The 22,650-nt window shown below is 40.1% G+C and overlaps 1 protein-coding gene across 1 annotated transcript in view; it reads left to right on the forward strand.

The window, feature by feature from the left end:
* DEPDC5 (DEP domain containing 5, GATOR1 subcomplex subunit) overlaps positions 1-22,650 on the forward strand; it is a 108,992-nt gene that overhangs the window by 14,728 nt on the left and 71,614 nt on the right. Inside the window, exons 9-18 of the mRNA XM_033097641.1 lie at positions 5,781-5,859; positions 6,734-6,795; positions 11,397-11,466; positions 11,760-11,832; positions 12,847-12,950; positions 13,239-13,313; positions 15,168-15,302; positions 16,182-16,243; positions 18,017-18,090; positions 22,494-22,563. Coding sequence (XP_032953532.1) covers positions 5,781-5,859; positions 6,734-6,795; positions 11,397-11,466; positions 11,760-11,832; positions 12,847-12,950; positions 13,239-13,313; positions 15,168-15,302; positions 16,182-16,243; positions 18,017-18,090; positions 22,494-22,563 — 804 coding nt within the window. The remainder of the gene's footprint in view (positions 1-5,780; positions 5,860-6,733; positions 6,796-11,396; positions 11,467-11,759; positions 11,833-12,846; positions 12,951-13,238; positions 13,314-15,167; positions 15,303-16,181; positions 16,244-18,016; positions 18,091-22,493; positions 22,564-22,650) is intronic.

Below are 22,650 nucleotides of genomic sequence, written 5' to 3' on the forward strand. Positions count from 1 at the left end.
CTGCCTCCCTGGAGAGCAGTGTTTCTCAAATGGGGATAATAGTTCCCCAGGGATTTTTTGCCAGTGTCTGGAGACATTTTTGGTTGTCACAACTGGGGTTGTGTGGAGGATGCTGCTAAACATGCTTCAATGTATAGGACAGCCAATAAAGAATTATCTGGTCCCAAATGACAATAATGTTGTGGGGGGCTGTTTTGTGCATTGTGGGATGTTTAGCAGCCTCCGTGGCTTCTACCCACTAAAGGCCAGTAACACCCTCCAGCGCCCTGCTCATGAGAACCAGAAACGTCTCCAGACATCACCAGATGTCCCCTGAGGGGGCAGAATTGCTCCTATTGAGAACCAATGCCCCTAGAGGTAACCATACCTGATTTTTTTTTTTTTGTAATTTCCTTGTTTACATTGTGGTTATATACATATATATTAACCTAAATAGCATATTTGTTTTGCTTAGTTCGAACTTTATTAAAGTAGAATAAAAATGTATGTAGTCCTTTTTTTTTTTAAGCTAGCCTGTTTATACTCAATACTCTCTCGCTATACATATATATATATATGTATATAATTTATTTATTTTTATTGAGGAATTTTGGAGAACACTATTTCTCCAGGGCCCATCAGCTCCAAGTTGTTGTCCTTCAGTCTGGTTGTGGAGGGTGCAGCTCCCTGGCCCATGTGGGAATCGAACAACCCTGTTGTTCAGAGCTCGTGCTCCTACCAACTGAGCCATCTGGCCGCCCCTCAATACTATATTTTTAACCTATAATTAGGAGTGTGTTTGCTGGGTCATAAGTTCCACTTTGTAAGATAATGCCAAATTATTTTTCAAATTCTTTGTATCAGTTTATATACTCCTAGTGGTAATATATATATAAAGTCTCTTGGTCTCTTACAGTTTTTTACTTTTTCCAATACTTGGTCTTAAATTTCCAAAGTTTTTGCAACTCCACTGGGCATAAATTGGTATTTTATAGTGATCTTAATTTGCTTTTCCCCAGTTTTCTAGAAATTCAGTCTTAAGCATGATTTACAGAGACCATGATAATTTTGTATATGCTTACCTCTTCAACCTCATTCATTCCTTTATTTAACAAGTAATTCGGAAACACCTCTTGTGTGTCAGCTACTGTGCTTTTTTTTTTTTTTTTTTTTTTTTTTGGATTTGGCACAGAACAGTATCAGTGAACAACCTTCATTCTAGAGGGGAATTCAAAGATGGGGAATCCCCATTCCTCGGGGCTCCATGGGTGAACAGTGCAGACCCGATCCCCCCTGGTATGGAGTTTATAACCTAGTGAGGAGACAGAGGTAACTAGACATCCAGTCCATAAATGTAATTATAGGTTATAATGAGTACTTCAAAGGAAATTAACTGGGTAATGAGAAGGACTAACTGAGGGTGGTTTCCTTAGTAAATAAATGGGATAAATTAAAAATTCTGAGGAAAACAGGACATTGAGATAGAGAATAACAGGAGACCCTTCTTTACAAAAAGGCTTCTGTGAGAAGGTGCCAGAAAGGTGAGAAACTTAGCAAGCGTATGGAGGTTGAGGCAACGAGTGTTCCAGGCGGAGGAAACAATTGCAAGAGGCCAGTGTGACAGGAGCACAGGAGACCAGTAGGGAGAATATCAGTGAGGAGGTAGTCAGGTTCCCGCCAATTCACGCAAGGCCTTGAGGGCCATCTGTTCTAAGGACAGTTTGAATCCACTGAAGGATTTTAAGAGAGGGTGTGATACATGAATTATGCTTTTTAAAGAGCACTTAATCACTTAGTTGGATTTTGTTGAACAAAAAACCCAAAGTAACAGTGGCAAATTGATGCTTAAAGGTTAACTTTCATAGGTAGTCAATTCATGGCTGGTATGTTTGTCACAATTATTGGTGATTTAAGGCTCCTCTGTCTTCCTGTTGGGGCATCCTCAGGACTGGGCTTCCCTGGTACAGTGAGAGCTGCTGTTACCACATATCCATATTCCAGGCAGAGGAGGTAGAAAGGGAAGAAAGGCAAGAGGGGCGCATCCTGCAGCCAAGTCAGCTTCCTTTAAGGATACAACACTTTCATTTACATCTTACTGGCCAGAATTTAGTCATGTGCAGCTGCTCACAGACTGGGAGGTGTCTTTTTTGGGGTCTCTCGCCTCCCAGAATAGACAGCTTCCCGTTTCTTAGGAAGAAAGGGCATGGGATAGGCATCCACAGTACTTGCTGTGGTCCCTCTGGCTCTGCTGTAGAGTTGTTTGTAGGGGCTGGAATAGAAGCAGAGACGGGTTAGGGAATTAAAAGAAGTGGCATGGACTGGAGTGGGAGCTGTAACAGTGGAGAGATGTGGGCAGATTTGAGCTATGTTTTGGGTTAGAGTCCACAGAATTTACTGATAGATTAGATGTGAGGAGTGAAAAAAAGAGAAGAATTGAGCAGCTGGGTAGATAGATGTGGTATCATTTATGAAATGGGAAAGACTGGAGAGGAGACTTTTTGGGGAAATTAACAAGCTCAATTTGTGAGATGCCTGTTGGACACCTGAGTGGAGAAATCAGGGGTGGCAGTTGAGTCTGGAGCTCATTTTGTCACTTCTCCCATATATCTCCCCCACCATGTCCTAACCTTGGGAACCATTCGCTGTTCCTCAAACATGACACAGTCTCTCTTACCTCCGTGTCTTTGCACAGGCTGCTCTTTCCTACTTGGGAAAGACCCCGCCTTCCCCTTTTCCCAAGCCACTCATCATCCTTCAGTGCTAGTCTCAGGCTTTCATGCTTCTGGAAAGCCTTTCTGGTTCCACCAGGCTGGAAGTGCACCCTGGACATGTGCATATGTTGGCACATGTCACACTGTGCTACATGTTTGCTTGCATGCCTGCCAGCAGACGGCAGACACTTTGTCGGCAAGGAATGTATCTTTTGCCTTTCTATTTCCAAGTTCTCTGGCATGGCTCCTGGCACTTAGCAGTCTTTCAGATGTTTGTTGAATGAAATGTTTGACGTGCTTTCCTCACTCAATAATTCATGATCTGATTAGGAAAATAACAGTTTAGTGTATGAAAAGAAATGAGCACTACAAAGTTTAATTAATGGCACAGGGGCCTCTTACTTTAGATAAACTTTATAACCAGTTCAATTACCTGGTTTTCTAGCCCACAAAAGATTAGAAGTAGTGAACATAACAGGAAAGGGTATAGATGTCTACAACTTATTTTTATATAGAAAAAATAAGGTGGATTGATTGATTGATACATAAAGGGATGGCGAGGTGGCCATAGGTAAATGATAAAGCAAATATCATTCAGTATAGGATTTAGGTGGTGAGTATGTGGGTGTTTGCTTTATGATTTTCTTCAACTCTTTTGTATGTTTGAAAATTTTCCTAATAAAATAATAAAAATAACCCCCAATTTTACATTAAGAATGGCGATATACATTGTATTATACAGATATAGCTGTATGTCTACATAAAAAATACAATAGAAAAAATTCTAACCAGTATTATCGAGAATTTTTCAAAGTATCTTTGAAAGGCATTCAAGTAAAGTAAATGATTGATTCACTTAAAAAAGAAGAAAGGCAAACAGCCCAATTGAATATTGAGCAAATGGTTTGAATAGACATTTTTTCCAAAGAAGATATACAAATGGTCAATAAACACATGAAAAGACTCTCACTATCATCAGTCACTAGGGAAATGTAAATCAAAACCACAATGAGATACCCACCTGAAACCCACTAGGATGGCTATAATAGAAATGAAAATTTTTAAAAAGGAAACTAACAAGTGTTGGAGAGGATGTGGAGAAATTGGAACCCGCATACACTCCTAATAGGAATGGAAAATGGTGCAGCCACTGCGGAACAGTTTGGCAATTCCTCAAAAGGTTAAACAGAGAATTACCAAATGACCCAGCGATTCCACTCTTACGTAGCACCATTATTCAAACTAGCCAAAAAGTAGAAACAACCCAAGATATCCATCAGCAGATGAACAGATAAACATAATATGGTATAGCCATCCAGTGGACTGCTATTCAACAAAAAAAGAATGAAGTGACACCATGGATGAACCTTGAAAACATGCTAAGTGAAAGAAACTAGTTACAAAAGACCACATATTGTATGGATTCCATTTATGTGATGTGTTCACAGTAGACAAATCCATAGAAAGTCAATTAGTGCTTGCCGTAAGAGTCGGTAGTAGGGAGTAACTGCTAACACATACTGTGTTTCTTTTTGGAGTGATGAAAACGTTCTGGAATTAGATAGTGGTGATGGTTGCATAACATTGTGAGAAGTCACTGAAAATGGTGAATATTATGTGAATTGTATCTTTAAAAAAATCTGGACAAAATGAAAAAGAAAAAACCATTAGGAGGGTAATTTGAATATAACAATAATTGACACTTTTACAGTTTCAAAGTGAAAGACACATTTAAAATTCTAACCAGCATCAAATGGAATTTTTTATAGTATCTCTGAAAGACTCTTATACAGTAAATGATTTAAAAAATGTAAAACAGACATAACTAAAAATATCACTGTATATATTTGTGTACACACACTTTATAAATATGGAGTGTGTTAACCAGATCTAGAAAAGTATCTTTTAAATCAATTTAATAAAAAAATAGTTTCCATACAATAAAACACATCCATTGTATGTGTATCGTTCCAATTTTGACAAATGTATATACCACAATCAAGTATATGATATTTCTGTCATCTCAAAAAGTTCGTTCATGCCCCTTTGCTGTCAGAACCTGTCATACACAGGGGCAACCATTGATCGGCTTCTATCTCTAGAATTATTTTCCCTAAAAAGGTATCTTTTCAACAATAACTTCTTTAATTATAAGAGCATTGCAAGAGCATTGTTTATTATAAAAAATTTAGACTGTATATATTTGTTTGTTTCTCTGAAATATTTTGAAATTTAAAAGGTAAACAAAAAAAGCAAAATCATTCATAATGCCCAGAGATGATTACAGTTAATATTTTGAAAGGTACATTTTCTCTGAGTTTTTGTGTTTCTGTGTGTTAGAGAGGGAGAGTTAATTTATCGAGTGTTGTCCGTTATATGCCAGAGACTATGGAAAGCCCTGGAAAGTGCATGGTGAACGTGCTTCAGTCTTTTAAGGAGCGAAGTCTCCAATGAACGAATGGAGTGTCAGAGATTTACATTTTGCTTTCCCACCAAACGTCTTTAGAGCTTGTGGAGGAGGGAAATACTGGGTAAGGGGCTTTGTGGTAAAGCACGCAGGCCCAGAAAAACACTTACGTTTTTCCTGCAAGCAGTCTGGGTATGGAGCTGGGGTACGATGTGAATTATTTATTAGACTCAGTAACTCACCAACTGTCATCAGCCTTAGCCCAAGTTCTACTTCCGTAATGAGGTTTCCTTGGCCTTCCCAGGTAGATTTGCTGCCCCTTCTCCAATGTTTCTTATAAGAAGCTTCATGGAATGTTTATATATATTGTGGTACTTTGCAATCTTTACCCTCTACTATAAGCTCGTAGAGGGCAGGGACAGGATTTTCTCATGGCCGATGAGGCCAGGGAGGAGGCTTGCCTTTAGCAGTCCCATGTCACAATTCTATCATTGCTCTTTTTGGTGGCGTTGGTGGTAAAACAACATAAAATTTATCATCTTAACCATTTTTAAGTGTGCAGTTCCATAGTATTAAGTATATTTACATTGTTGTGAAACAAATCTCCAGAACTTTTTCATCTTGCAGAACTGAAACTATATAGTGTTGCTGTTTTAATGCAATGATGTTTTTGTTTATTTCAGGTGGTGTTCCGTTCTACGTCGGCTATGGTTTACATATTTATTCAGATGAGCTGTGAAATGTGGGATTTTGATATTTATGGTACTGTTCCTAACTGCTGGTTGTAACTGCTAATGGGGAGAAGATTCCGATTTCTCTTTAAGTTGTCATTTGCAGTAAGCTCTTGATGTTCTCTAAAGATGTGTCCTGAGATTTTTACAAATCCTCAAATGCTAAAACAAATATTTTATATATATAGTGAATTACATGAAATATAGTAAAGTAATAATGAAAAATCTGAATTCTCAAATCTTTAATTCTATAATTACAGGATCAAAAGTCATGGAGAGAGTGACTTTGTGGCCAGAAACCAACACTTTCTCTGATATCTTTCATTTCTCGTCCTGTCGTTCACAGAAATCACCAAGTTTATCTCATTTTATTAGAATTACACAATAAGTGGAAAACAATAAAGCTGCTGTGAGGTTGTAGGTACTGTGTCCAACACACCAGCCTCATGGTGCATGCAGTTCACATTTATGTTTATCAAAATTATAAATTAATTTTTACTGTGGGTCATCAAGGTCACTCAAAAACAGCAGGAACTGAAAATGGTAATTTATTGAATGCCCAGGGTCTACCAGATCATTTTCTAACCAACTGTAAGCATCATTATGAGAATAATTATATTTAGAAGTTAGATGGTTCTTTCATATTGAAGATACACCATATTTTTCAATCATCAAAGCTTTTTTAATCTTGCATTTTACCTTGAAGCCATGGCTTCTTGCTGAGTGAGGTCAATATTAAATTTTGCTCCAAAATAGAAAGTCTAGGTTGAAACCACTTTTATACATCTGGCTTTTGTGATCTTGTTTTGGGATATAGCAGAACCCACCTTCTCTGACTGTATTGAGAGAAGAAATTGTAAACAAGATATAAAGACAATCCTCATCCTCTTATTGTTTCTTTTCAGGGGATCTGTATTTTGAGAAAGCTGTGAATGGTTTCCTTGCTGATCTCTTTACCAAGTGGAAGGTACGTTTCTTCTTATGCAGTAAATCTCACCGAGTAAACATTATTCAATCCAGATTTTTAAAAAATGCACTATTTCTATTAAGCTGCATTTAAAATCTTAGCTAAAGCCTAAATTGATGAGACTCTAGATTTAAATTCCTTTAATCACCTCAACATGGTAAAAGGCATTTATGAAAAACCCATAGTTAATATCATACTTAATGATGAAAGACTGAAAACTTTCCCTCTTAAGATCAGGAAAAGAATAAGGATGCCTGCTTTCACTAGTATTCACCGTTGTACTGGAAGTTCTCGCCAGGCCAGGAAAAGAAATAGAAGGCATCCATACTGTAAAAGAAGTAAACCTATGTTAGAGCTAATAAATGAATTCAGGACAGTTGTAGGATACTGAATCAGCACACAAAATCAGCAAAGAGCAAACAAACAGGAAATTAAAAAATAAGAAATTAAATTTTAAAAAAAGGGAGGTAAAAAAGAATTCCATTTACAAGAACATTGGAGAGAATAAAATACTTGGAATGCTTTACCGAAGGCGGTGTAGGACTTATACACTAAAATCTCCAAAACTTTGCTGAAAGAGTTTAACAGAGGCCTAAATAAAAGAAAAATAATCCATGTTCATAGATTGGAAGACTTAATGTTGTTAAAATGGCAGTACTACCCAAGGTAAACTATAGCTCAATACAGTCCCTATCAAAATCCCAGTGGCCTTTTTTTGTTTTTGCAGAAATGGGAAAACTGATTCTAAAATTTATACGGGATGAATTGCAAGGGATCATGAATAGCCAAGACAGTTTTGGGGAAAAAAAGAAAGTTGAAGGACTGTCACTTCCTAATTTCAAAACTTACAACAAAGTCAAAGTAGTCAAAACTGTGGTACTGGAATAAAGATGGATGTATAATAGATCAATGGACTAGAATTAAGAGCACAGAAATCAACCCATATATCTGTGCCCAGTTGATTTTAGATAAGGATGTCAAGTCCATTCAATGAGGGAAAGAACAGTCTCTTCAACAGTTGTTCTGAGGTAACTGAATATCCATATGCAAAAGAAAGAATTTGGACTCTCACCTCCCAGCATATAAAAAAATTAACTCAAAATGGATCAAAGACCTATATATGAGAGCTAAAACCATAACACTCTGAAAACATAAGGGAAATCTTTATGACATTGGATTTGGCAAGGGTTTCTTAGATATAACACCAAAAACGAGCATCCAAAGAAAAATAGATACATTGAATAGACTCCATTAAAATTAAAAACTTTTGTGCATCAAAGGACACTGTCAAAAAAGTGAAAAGACATCACGCAGAATGGGAGAAAATATTTGCCAATTATCTATCTGGTGAGAGTCTAGTATCCAGAATATATAAATAACTTTTATAACTCACAACATGGATGAACCTTGAAAATACTATGCCAAATGAGAGAAGCCAGACATAACACCATATATTACAAGATTCTGTTTATATGAATGTTCAGGATAGGCAAATCTATACAGACAAAAAATAGGGTAGTGGCTGCCAGGGGCTGGGGATGGGGAGTGACTGCTTAATCAATATGGGGTTTCCATATTGAGGGTTAAAAATGTTCTAGAACTAGATAGTGGTGATCGTTGCACAACATTGTTAATGTACTGTCACTAATGGCAATATTTATGTTGTATTTACCACAATTTTTAAAAAAACATCAAAACTTATTCTAATCAATTATCCTACCCTGATTTCACATGGGGACATCATCCTCATCAAGAAGTGTTTAAGGTCACATAGGTAGTGGAAAAGAGCATGAGTTTGGATTAAAACAGATGGGTTTGAAATTATGGTTCTGCTCCCATAAGCTTTTTTAATCTTGGAGAAGTATTCAGTCTCTCTGAGCCTCTCTTTCCTTATCTGCAAAATGGAGCTAATAATAGTTCCTACCTCACAAGTTGTTTTAAATTATCTGCACATAGTAAGTTCTCAATAGGATCTAGGTCTCAATAGAATCTAAGTCTCATTCTCTTTCCTCAGCAATATAGATGCATATCGTTTAGCTCTTTAGGTTAGAGAAACAGAAATACTATACGTGCCCTCAGAACTTGCACACCTGCTGGCGAGATTGGATATACCTGTTTGAAACAACAGCTAACCATACATTTTAGGGGTTGCAATTTTATTTACTTTTGAGTTTGGACTTGGAAGGTTGAGGAAGATGTGGATGGCTGGAAAGGAAGACTGAGGGTATTTCAGATGAAGAGAAGCGTACGAGCGAAAGGATGAAAATGGGCATGAGAGTGGGTTTTAGGCGACTCCACAGAGGTTTTATGAGGGGAATAAGCAAATAATAAGATTGGATTAGAAGGATAGGGTCAGGTCAAGCCAGGCAGTTTGGACTTGATTTGATAAGTGGGAACTATTAAAGATTCTTAAGTAGGGGTGTCAATGTGAGTAAAGCTGGGGAGAATTTGAGGAAGAGCAGCCCAGTGGTCAGGAACCATTTGGTGAAGGGACAGACTGACATTAACAGACCCGCTAGGAGGCTTCTGTAGTCACGTGGCTTAAGGATGGTCAGGCCTTTGCGTCTTCTTGCGTAAGGGGTCTGAGGGGAACACAAACAGCAGGGGCTGCCGGAAGCCAGGCCTTTAAGGTAGGCTGATTAATGGTCCCCTTGGACCACCTCATGGCCATTTCAGTGTTGGCTCCATGAAAGTCTCCATTTCAGGCCTGGCTCTGTGGCCCTTGAGATATCTCCTAACCCAAGATTCTGTGAATATATATATATATAATTAGATGTTTATATATATAATTAGATGTAGGGACAATATATGGCACAAGCCCAGTCATTGGTTTATAAGACTTTGTTCTTAGGATTTGTTTATTTTTTAAAATCATGAACTTGGTTGTAAAGCAAGAGCTTAAAAGTGAATTAAAATAACTTTCTGTAAACACTCTATTGATTTAATGAAGATTGGTGAAAGTTACTTATTCATATATGCTATTGAATAACCTAAAGCTGACACTGTGGCTAGCAGGATCAAGCATGGGAATATATGAGTTTGTCTCTCAGCGCAAAATAGTGTGGTGGTGGAGGTAAGAGCAGTAGTTCTCGTTAACGTTTATTGAGTATTTTGACATAGCAGGTATTGTGGTGTTTTACCCATATTATCTCACTTAATTCTCTCCTCCCTATTACATAGGTAGGAAAACTACAGCTCTAAGAGATCAGGTAACTTACCCATGATCAATAGCCTATAAAAGCAGAATAAGGATTCTAATACTGTTCCATCCACGCATCCAGAGCTAGCCTGAGATCGTAATCCCTGTCCTGTCTATGTTTCTGTAATCCCAGGCCATGACACCACTGTTATTTATTATCTCCTCCATCAGTCATGAGTTGAGAGGCTCATATGCCCACACCAGCCTCTTTTTTTTTTTATTGGAGAATATAGGGGAACAGTGTGTTTTTCCAGGACCCATCAGCTCCAAGTCAAGTCGTTGTCCTTCAATCTAGCAGTGGAGGGCGCAGCCATATTCAATCTTAGTAGCAAGGGGCGCAGCCCACCATCCCGTGCAGGAATTGAACAGACAACCTTGTTGAGAGCTCACTCTCTAACCAACTGAGCCATCCGGCTCTAACCAACACACCACACCAGCCTCTTATAAGGACTTTTCCCTCTACATCACTTATACCAAAATCAGATAAAGATGCTGAGTTTGGAGCATTGGGAGTCCAATAAATTAGGTGACTAATGAAGGTCTTCTTTTTCATAGCACTCTGCTTTTGGTACTGTGGCTTGTATTTAGGAATTCCTGCCATGAAAGAAGATAATGTGTCATACAATGTGCAGTATGTTGTATGGCTTATTTGGTAAATGCTGAATTGTGTAGTCAGTAAGTACTGTACGAGTGGGTTAGAGATGGAGTTGGTTAGTATAGGCTGTTGTTGCAAAGACCCAGGAGGAACTGAAACGGAGTTTGCTGGCTCACTGGTGCAAGCCGAATTGCATGCCATCTGTAAACACCCTGCTTCCAGAACATTGATCTCTAGACTCCATGGAAGTGTTTATTCTCACTAGTCCTCATCTCAGCCCAAAGGTAATTCATTGCAGCGGCTGTGACTCCTGCATCTCAAGGAGACCCTAGTCCTCATCCTGTGACATTGATAGGATGTGGGCGTGTCTTTGATTGTTACACCTACCACCATCAGTTCTGTTCGTTCCTTAAACCACAGTTCTGAAGAAATGATAAAACACTGTGAAGCAGCTACAAATACCATGATCCTCTGACACTGGGCTGATCTATTTCATGCCAAATCAAGATCCGGGAGACTGGGGCCTATACCTTTTGGTGATTTGCTGTTTTCACTTGCCCCATTCCTGGGACTTTAGGTAACTTGTCCAAAGTCACGTAGTGGTAAGTTTCAGAGCCAGGACTCAACCCAGGTCTGACTCCCCTCAGTGCAGTGTCCACTGCATTATGCGACCTGTGATTACCTGATGTTATCCAATACTGTACTGCCATGAAGCCTAGAATTGAGAATATTATGTTCATGCTGGGCTGCTTCATGGTGAAGTAAATGGAATAAACTTAAGTCCTTTTTTTCTCTACTCATGCCTAGGAGAAGAACTGTAGTCATGAAGTGACAGTGGTCCTATTTTCTAGAACTTTCTATGATGCAAAATCTGTTGGTAAGTCTTTCTCCTAGTTATTTTTTGTTAAGCTTCTCACACCCTTATCCCCATCCGTTCCTTATTATTTCCCTTTGCACTGTTCTGTTATGAGGACTGAGCTCAACAGAAAATAGCACAGTGTATGCAAGAAGTCTGTGGGATGTGATTCATCGTAAAACCAACTTAATAGATATATAATTATATTCATTCATTCATTCATTCATGTGATGCAAATGTTCAGTCCAGAAGAGGGAACAGAGAAACTGTGAGTTTTTCTTTTCAATCTACATACTTTGTTTTCTCTATTTCAGATGAATTTCCTGAAGTAAACCGACCCTCAATTCGACAGGATCACAAGGGACGATTCTATGAAGACTTTTATAAGTATGTTTTGGGTGCTTCACTATGCCGCTTTCCCCCCACTTTTTTCGGTTGTTTCTTTCCTAACTTAAAAAAAATAACCGTAATTTTACATTTACAGAGAAGTTACAGAGATTATTCAGAGATCCCATATACCTGTCACCCAGTTTCCCCTGTTAACCTTACATAACCAAGGTACATTTGTCAAAACTGCAAGAACAGCATTGGTACTTTACTATTCACTCAATTTCAGACTTTTCGCAGATTTCACGAATTTTTCCACTTTACGCACTTTTTTTTTTTTGGTTCCAGGAATCTGTCTAGACTACCACATTGCATTTAGATTTTGCAAACATTTTATTGTGAAGAATTTCAATCTTGCAGAAAAGAAAAATAATATACCCAGCACTTGGATTTAACAGCTGTTATTAAGTCATATTTGCTTCATCTGTTTTTTGGCTAAATTTTGTTTTAGAGTAAATTACAGATATTATGGTATTTTGTTCCTGTACATATCTAAAGAATAAGGGCATTTTCATATATAATCACAGTATAACCACATAAGTTTTTATTTTCAGTCTCTGTGACTATTGATGTGATTACATTTCTTTGTTAATGTTTGTTAAATGCATTTGACTTTATAGCTTATTATTGCATGATAAATTCTCCTAACTTTGGCAATCCCACCTTCTCCTTTCTTTGAAACCCTGTAGTAGGGTTTCTAGGCGGGAATTCCTGCCCATTCTCAGGAATTTTTTTCCCTTTCTTGTTCCCGAATCCCGAGATATAAACTGTTTTTTGTTCTCCACAATGAATCATTTCCACAAAGTGACGGCTAATACTACCAACCACCTGGGTTCAAGGAGCTGATTTTCCTGATTTCCCGAGCAACTTTTCTAGGGATTTGGGAACTGAAAAGTGAAAACAATTCCCCGAGAATGGGCGGGAATTCCCGCCTGGAAACCCTACCTGTAAGGGACCTGACGTCCTGTACGCAATAGTTGTTCGATAACTATTCTATGGTAATACTCCTTTCAGAGTGGTGGTACAGAATGAGAGGAGAGAAGAGTGGACTTCACTCCTTGTGACCATTAAAAAACTCTTCATCCAGTATCCAGTGTTGGTGCGGCTGGAACAGGCAGGTACTGCATCCATGTGATAGAAGGTGCAGCAGGGAAAGGTGCAGGATGCAGGCTGGGAGACAGAGCGGTTCATGTTGTGTCTCCTCCTGCGCCGTGTGTAGTTAGTTTCTGCTTCCGGTCAGGTTTCTATTTCTGGTCGGGTCCCACTGTTCATTATGTGTACAGTAAAGTTCAATAATGTCCCTACCTCAGGGTGGGGGGCCCTATGGGGCCAGGCACCTTCCACTGGTTTTTTAAGAGTTCATCTTTCATGAGATGTTTTTCCTTCTCCTGTGTCTTTTGCTTCAGAGGGCTTTCCTCAAGGAGACAATTCTACCTCAGCACAAGGAAACTACCTAGAGGCCATCAATCTGTCATTCAATGGTGAGTAAGGACGCCAGCCACAGTGAGTAGGCATTTTGCTTACCTCATGGCTATGAACTTCTCTTTACTAATGTCCAAACACCCAGATGATGTCCCCAACCCCCTACCCACCCAAATTAATTGAAAGCAATAACTTTTATTGTTAGTATTATTAGTTTCAGGTGTACAAAACAATGTAATAGTTAGACATTTACACCTCTCACAAAGTGGCAGCCCTCCTCCCCACACCTACCACCCCTCTGACATCGCACACAGCCCCCACAGTTCCACTGACCCCATTCCCAGCGCTCCACTCCACATTCCATCAGTTTATTTGTACGTTAAGCCACATTCGACACTCATCACGATTCAGCTTCAGCTTCAGGTGCACACCGCAGCGGTTAGGCCCCTACACCGTCCCTGAAGTGGTCTCCCCAATGAGACAAGTGTCCATCAGATACCCTACAGACTCTTTACAACATTACTGATTATACTCCCCAAACTGTCCTTCTTCATGTCCCCATGGCAATTTTGTGGTTACCGATTGAGCCTTCTAATTCCCTCACCCTCTGCCCCATCCCCACCCCACTCCCATCTAGCAGCCCTCAGTTTTTTCTCTGTATCTCTGAGACTGTGAAAGCAATAACTTCTGATGGTCAACATTTAGCTATTAGGTCTTCTGTTGGGAAATTAACTTGCTATTCTCATCTGTTTCTCCTGGGAACCTAAGAGTAAAGAGCTGGAGGGATCTTCCTTGACCTCTTTGTTGTACTAAACTATGTTCTTACTATTTTTTACCCCATCCCTCTACTGTTTCTAGGTAATTTTTTTTTTAATCTACTTTTTTCATTTTGGAATTATACAAGTGACCCATGTGCCTAGAATTCAAGTAATGGAGAGGTATATGAAGTAAAAAGGAATATCTCTCTTCTCCCTCCACCGTTAGAATCCTTCCAAGAGGGACCATTTTTAAGAATGTGGTGCGATTTCTTCCGAATGTTTGTCCCTGCATTTATGTGTTGGCTGAGCTACTACTTTGTTTGCAAACAACAGGAATCTACTGAATTCATTTAAACAGAAAGGAAAATTTATTCTTAAGGATGCAGGGTCTCAGTGGGTCAGCCAGGAAAGAAGTGAACACCATACTGAGGAAGTTAGGGACGAGGATGGCTCTGGGGACCGCAGCTGCAGGAATTCCTAGAGCTGTGTTCATCTCCTAGCAGCCCCGTCTCTACGCTGTTTAGAATTCCACGTTCCTGGCAGAGAGTATATGATCGGCTCAGCTCTGGTTAGACCTCTGTCCTGCACTGGCCAGTGCCTGGAAGTGATGATGAGTGGTCCCTTCACTGTGTGTGTCACCTGCCCATGTGTCTGTACTCAGGTGCTAGAGATTCTAGAGCATGGAGTCTTTTGTTAGTAAATCTTTTTGTCATATTTGAATGTTGCTGATTTTCCAAAGTAAGAATTACAGGCCAGAAACAAAATTAACTTGCCCAATTTACAAAGTCATCAAAGATTTTGGTGTCCGAAGTACTGTCTGAAATTAATATTTGATTCTTATAAGTTACAACACAGACTCATTTATGGGTGGAAATTAATTACATGAGATTTGAGCATTTGAGGCTGCACAAGGCAACTGTTGATGGAGAGAGATTAACAAAGGTGACAGTGACATAGTCTTGTGATCAAGCAGTTCTTAGTGTAGAGGGGGAAAGACAGACATGCACATGACTAACTAGAAAACAGGTCAGAATGTGGCAATTGCTGTAATAGAAATGTGGATAAAATCCTCCGAGAGCATGGAGATGCTTGCCAGTGGCTGGTTTCTGAAAAGCTGTAACATCTTCATTAGAAGACTTTATGCTTTTGTTCAAGTGTTTGACAAGCACTACATCAACCGCAACTTTGACCGAACTGGGCAGATGTCCGTGGTGATCACACCTGGGGTGGGTGTGTTCGAAGTAGACCGTCTCCTCATGATCTTGACCAAGCAGCGGATGATAGATAACGGTAATGCTCCCTGGGTCGTGCTGTCTCCGACCTTACCTGAGGGTATCGCCCGACTTACCCTTAGAACTGTGAGCTTTCCCTGGCTCTGTGCGTGGAGATATGGGGATGTGAATAATGTTAGGTGACAAAAAGAGTTCCATGGTGCAATCTGTTTGGGAAATGCTGGATTGTTACACACCTAGGCCCATTCCTTAACTGCAGGTTTGACTGTGTTAGTGTATCTTGATTATCTCTAAAGGGCATAACTGGTACTGAGTTTCCCAAACATATTTGACACTGGAGAACCCTTTGTGTGTGTGTGTGTGTGTGTGGTGGGGGCGGTGTCAAGGAATCAGTGCCCATCAGCCCATCTTGGGAAGTACCATCAAATCATCTCGTCCAGACCTCCTTCGGTGATGCGCCATGTTTTCCCAACTCTCATCCCCAAACCGCCATTTAATTTGTGTTTCAACAACAAATGGAGTTGGGAAAGTAAATCCTGATTGCTAATAAAGAAGCTCTGTTTGGTGATGTGGATTGTTTTGCTTTTTACCGAGATGGCAAGGTTTCTTTTCTGGCCTTGACACTTCAGTAATGGAGGCCTGGTTGCCTTTTTGACAAATCATGACCTGCAAGGCAGTCAGACGCTGATTATCAGGCACTGAATAGCGGCAAGTGTGATGGGACTTGGGAAAGAGAAAACATAAAATACATCTATTTATTTCTTTGCTGCCTAGGCAGCACTGAGGAGGTTATAAATCGTAGGATGGTAGGAAGTTGGCCTTGCCTCAAACCCTGACCCAATGAAATAACATCAAAAATAGAAGGAGCACTTATTTCTGCCTTCCCCCAAACTTCTTCTTACCCACCCCCAAACGATTTTTGTCTTTTCTTTTTTAGGAATTGGTGTTGACTTGGTGTGCATGGGGGAGCAGCCATTACATGCTGTCCCATTGTTCAAGGTAATTACATTTTAGATTGCTTACTGAAGGCCTGCTTCTAGCACCAGGGTGGTATTGAGAATAGTGAAAAACAGGAGCAGTCCCATGTCCTACTTGTTTTTTTGTTTGTTTGCATTTCTATTTTCAATATTTTGTATTAGAGTTGTTTAATTGCAAACTGAAATAGAAAAAACACATAGCATAACATAACAATACAGCATGACATGCAATGGTATGATCAAACAATATGGTGAATGCTTAAATAAAAAAAGTTAGTTTATTACAATAAAAGACATATTGCCATTAATCCCCCTCAAAATACTCCCCCTTACTTCAAACACACTTATCCCATCATTCTTGCCACTTTCTGAAGCAGTTCTGGAAGTCCTCTTTCATGAATGTCTCTAATTGTGCTATTGTGGCTGCCTCGATGTTCTGAATCATTTTGACTTTGGGGGAAGAGCCAGAAGTTGCATGGTGCCAGATCCAGTGAATAAGGTGGATGAGGACACACCATAATGTTTTTATTTGACAGAAATTGTCATATACCAGAAGCAGTGTGTGATACAGAGTGTTGTCATGGTGGAGGATGATTTACAGCACACTTTAAAACACACCTTCTCTCAACCATAGCTTACACGTGACTGACTGCACTGAACAAGTCGAAACTTGTCACACACTGTTACTAAGGTTTGTCACGCCGCTTCCCATAATGGAGATCCCTGCTTTTCTGTTTGATGGCGCTTGGCAGCAGCATTCACCGTATTTTATTTGCCCAGATCACAGAAAGGCTCAGTGTCACATTGCTTCCGATGTGTCAATTTCTGTCAGGTAAAAACATTACAGTGTGTCCTCATCTACCTTATTCACCGGATCTGGCACCGTGCAACTTCTGGCTCTTCCTCAAAGTCAAAATGAGCATGAAAGGTAAACACTTTGAATCTATTCAGGGCATCGAGGCAGCCATGACTGCAACTAAAGATACTCATGAAAGAGAACTTCCAGAACTGCTTCAGAAAGTGGCAAGAACGATGGGGTGTGTTTGAAGCGAGGGGTAGTATTTTGAGGGGGATTAATGGCAGTGTGTCTTTTACCGTAATAAATTTTTTAAATTTAAACATTCACTGTATGTTTTGATCACACCTCGTATATATGGTCTTCACAATAACGTTTTTTGACATTCAGTTTTATTTTATATTAGTTTCAGGTGTGCAGTATACTGGTTAGACATTTATATAATTTAAGAAGCGATCCCTCTGACTAGTCTAGTACCCACCTGGCACTATACATAATTATTACCATAATATTAACTATATTCCTTATGCTTTACATCCCCATGACTATTTTTAACTATCACTTTGTACTTCTTAATCCCTTCACCTTTTTTACCCAGTCCCCAAACCCCCCTCCCATCTATCACCCAATAAATCTAGTACCCATCTGATACCATACATATTTATTACAATATTATTGACTATATTCCTTATGCTGTACCCTACATCCCCATGACTACTTTGTAACAAGCAATTTGTACTATTTAATACCCCTTTTTCACACAGCCCCCCAACCCCCTCCCATCTGGCAACCATCGAAATGTTCTCTGATCTATGAGTTTGTTTCTGGTCTGCTTTTTTGTGTATTTTGTTCTTTAGATTGTACATGTAAGTGAGATCATACGGCATTTTATCTTTATCTGTCTGACTTATTTCACTTAGCATAATACTTTCTAGGTCCATCCATGTTGTTGCGCTGCTTGTTTTTTAGCTGATCTGTGCCTGGCTTTTTCCCTTTCAGCTGCATAATAGGAGCGTTCCTCGCGATTCTTGTCTGGGTGATGACTATAATATTCCTCACTGGATAAACCACAGGTGGGTGTGATCTTGACTCATAGTAGATGATAAGAATTTTGAGGAACTTTCTTGCCATTTTCTCTTCAAATCGGTTCCATTTTTACTATCAGATCTTTTGTCAAGAAAATATAGAAACCAAAATTCCAACATTTGCTTAAAGCTTCTCTACATATAATGCGGTAGCAGTAACATGAGAACAGTCTCTGATGAAAAAACTAAAACAAATTTTGAAGGACTTATTTTCTGCTAGCCCCAACTCTTACTATTCCCCCCTCCCACAGACTGTCACCAGACCAGCATCGTGCCTGGTCTCCTCCATTTGTAGAAAAATCCCCATGCCTCTTCTTCACGTGGGACGAGGCCTCAGAGTTCCTGCGACTCTAGCTCAGAGATGGTGTCTCTCGTGCCTCTGCCAGTGCCACTACCCTCCCTATCCCTGTCGTCATCCTTTGGAACAACTGCAGTGATTTTATCAGTGTGTGTATTTCTAGTCTCTCTCCTTCAGTCCATCCTCTAGACCAGGGTTCCTCAACCTTGACACTACTGACATTTTGGCCAGGTCATTCTTTGTTGTGGGGGGGTGGGGGCTGTCCTGTGCACTGTAGGACTTTGAGCAGCATCCCTGGCCTCTCCCCACTACATGCCAACAGTACACACTCGCAGTTGTGACAACCAAAAATGTTAGCAGAAACCGTGGCTAAGTGAATCTGCCCATCAGAAAGGCTGGAGAAAGTTAAACTGTTTCTTTGAAGCACTGCTGGTGGAGCTCAGACCTCTGGAAACTAACTATAAAAACTAGATGTCCTCAAATAAACCAGCCAAAAGTGAAAAGACTTGGGCTATTCTTTTTAATGTTTTATGATTTTGTAAAATGACTGCAGGTTTATGGAGAATACAGGCGAAACCATTGGAAATGAGGGAGAGAAATCATTTAGACTAAAAAAAAATTTTTGTGAATGTCTGCAGACATTGCTGCATGTCCCCTGGGTGGCAAAATCCCCTCCCCACCCATTGAGAATCACTTCTTTACAGCAGACCTTTTGTTTTTTACTTAAAAAAATTCTTTTTTGTTAAGCAACAGGGCCTTTAAAAGTCTTACTTGGAACAAAGCATATAAAAGCAAAAAGTATTATTGTTCTTCTGTGTCCTCACACAGCAGGTCCTTATGTAGCCCCAAGGCATCCTGGGAGTCTGGGAGCAGTGTCTGTCAAACACCGCTGTACCTGGTTGCCAGAGTCACTTTTGTGAAAACCCAATCCTATGGCTCTTTTCCTCTGATGTCTCATGCCAGCTTGGTAAAGATTTAAGTGTTTGACACCTGAGGCCTTCTCTCCCCCCACTTGCCCTCTTTCATTCTGCGTGGCAGACACCCACATCTCACTCTTGCGTCTGAGCCTTTCTACCTAGAGGGCTTCTCCATCTATCCTTTCCCTCTCAGATGCCTATTTATCTTCTAACAAACCTCAACATCTCTCTTCTGTGAGTTCTGCTGCTGCCTGAAAGCCAACAGCCGCTTACATTTTAGTACTTCCAGAACTCTCTACCCTTCTCTGGGTTGTCGGTCATAAGACAGGACTCATGAGAGGCAGAAGACCACTTGGCTCATGCCTCAAGCGCAACAGAACCTTCAACGTCGGCTCCTGTTTAGTTGCAAGAGCAGGAGACCAGCTGGAAAATTCATCCTAAATGTTGGTTTCAGCCTGTAATATTTTCTTTATCTTTGTCATAGGCCACGTTGCCCTTGCTGGTTAGTTGTAATTATTCATAAGTGAAGAACCAGTTCCATGAGCAAGGAATGGTCCTTTGGCTGGCTCATAAGGGTAGAGTGGTCACACTGTAATTATCCTGTTCTGAGTAGGCCTTGCTCTTCTCAGGGAGCCCAGTGAGATGCTCTCTGGCTGGTCATCCATGTTATTCATTTACATGTACATATACGTATATGTGGTTGTTAATGATGCTCAATTGTGTACGCTGTCAAAGTATTGCCTGACGAAGTTACTTTAGAACAAGTGACTGCCTCATGATAAAATGTCTTCAGAATCTTCCTGAAGAAGATTCTGTTTATGTTATTGTTATTTTAAAAACTTGGTTCAGGTAAAATAGGAAATATTTTGAACTTACTGCTTTTTCACTTCAGAGACAAATGTATCTTCTTTTTCTTGTCAGCCCTCTTAATTATTTTTGGATTTGTTGTCTTAAGTAGACACTCAGATTCTTTTTTTTTTTTTTTTAAAGATTTTATTGGGGAAGGGGAACAGGACTTTATTGGGGAACAGTGTGTACTTCCAGGCCTTTTTTCCAAGTCAAGTTGTTGTCCTTTCAATCTTAGTTGTGGAGGGTGCCATTCAGCTTCAAGTTGTCCTTTTAGTATTAGTTGTGGAGGGCACAGCTCAGCTCCAGGTCCAGTTGCTAGTGGCAGGGGGCACAGCCCACCCACCATCCCTTGCGGGAGTCGAAACCGGCAACCTTGTGGTTGAGAGGATGCACTCCAACCAACTGAGCCAGTCGGGAGCTCAGTGGCAGCTCAACCCAAGGTGCCGTGTTCAATCTTAGTTGCAGGGGGCGGAGCCCATCATCCCTTGCGGGACTCGAGGAATTGAACTGGCAACCTTGTGGTTGAGAGCCCACTGGCCCATGTGGGGATCGAACCGGCAGCCTTTGGATTTAGGAGAATGGAGCTCTAACCACCTGAGCCACTGGGTCAGCTCCTACACTCAGATTCTTTTGTCAATAAGAATATAGCTGCTGTTTAATTATATACCATATATTCCATGGTTTTACGTTTAGGAAATAATTAGGGGACAAAGGAGCTAGAGCATGCACAAAATTGTATATGAATTTAAGTATTGCAATTTCCTCAAAGTTTACTTCATATTAACTTGAAAGTGTGCTGATTTGTCACTTTATTTTTTATCCTAAATTGGCTCTCTGATGCCAATTAAGATGGAGGATGGAAACACAGGTGAGACTCAGGATCTGAGAGCTGGGAGGGCAGAGGCCTGCTTTTCACATCTCATTGCGAGCCTTGTTTGCTTGAGCCACTCGTGGCCTGAGGAGGATAGCTGCTCACAGGGGCCATTGTTCTCATTCTGTCAGCAAAGCCTCTTCAGAAGCGGGCAAAATGTTCCCACGGTAGTAAGGCCAGAGACCCTACTGAGCATAATTAAATTGTCTTCGGTGAGAACTTATTACTCCCAAAATATTATTGGCTAACAATGAAAATTGATTCAAGAAGTAAATTAATACTAGATCCATAAGAATTCTAAACCTGAGATTTGGGGGAGATCACAGAATATAACTGGAATCTGTCTTGGAGATCATAGAGAGCATCTAGCCACATTGTACAGGTGAGGAACACGAGTTCCAGAGAGGTTAAGTGGCTTGCCTAAGGTTGAACAGCAAGTTCATGGCAAAGCTGCAGCTATTGGTGTGAACCATTTGAAATTATGATATTAGACTGTTTTTCACCTTCAAATAGCAATTTCATACGGTTCAATCTAATAGAAACTCATTCTTCTGGCTGATATCACTTTGCCATTCAACTCTTTTACAGTTAATGTCTCGAAAGAGAGTAGCCTCCTCTACCTGGTACTTTCCTTGGTAGCACTATGAGAGGCCGAGTCCCAGCGGCTGGTTGGACTCCAGGTCTCAGTGCGGCAGTATTCTTATGTTCTTTCGCACTTAATGTGTCACTAGGATTGCCCCACACCCCACTGGTTACTATTGACACTGCCTTTTTTTCCCCCCTTATGATCAGAGTTATGATGGAAGGTGGGGATTGGTCAATATTCAAAACACTTTTAGCACAAATTAATTGTAGATTAAAAAAAGGAATACAGAGATGCCTAAGGAATACAAAAGGGTTCACAGCCTCTGTTCACTCATTCATTCAACATACCCAGGGCAAGGTTGGTTCTCCAGTTTTCTTGTGTGCCTGTCATGGCTACAGTAAGATGATTTTCAGAGGGATTTGGACTTAATGGTTTCTGCCATCGTTTCTTGAATGCCACCTTTTTCTTTTCTTGCGTGGTTTGTTCTTGCTTAGTAAGTGCTGATCAATCAAGGAATGATAAGGACCTCCCTTGGTCCCCCAGCATCATGCCAAGTATGTAGGTGAAAAAGTATTGTGGTGTAAATAGATTTATCTCTGCCCTAAGGAGGAGATTCTAATCCAGTTAGGAATCAGGACTAGCATGAAACAATTTATGGGGGGAAAAAGAGTAGAACACAATTGAAAACGTAATAAAAAAAGGAAGCATAATTAATGTTTTATAGCAGTTACAGAAGAAGTTAAAATTGAAGACCAGTGAAGCCTGAGATAAAGCCATTCACGAGAGGGCTGATCCATGGCTGGGATTTCAACTGTTGAGGTTTAAAATGAAAGGGGTTTAGATTAATAACCTTGTGTGTTTCTTTTACAGTTTCTACACATCCAAAAGCCAGCTCTTCTGTAATAGTTTTACCCCACGGATAAAACTGGCAGGAAAGAAGGTAGGTGTCACCAATCAGCAGAGCCTTCAGAGACTGTCACACACCCATGTGGTTAATTTGGTCCTGAGATCCTCCCTTCCCCTTCAG

Source organism: Rhinolophus ferrumequinum, chromosome 25 (assembly GCF_004115265.2).
Source record: "Rhinolophus ferrumequinum isolate MPI-CBG mRhiFer1 chromosome 25, mRhiFer1_v1.p, whole genome shotgun sequence".
Taxonomy (NCBI): Eukaryota; Metazoa; Chordata; class Mammalia; order Chiroptera; family Rhinolophidae; genus Rhinolophus; species Rhinolophus ferrumequinum.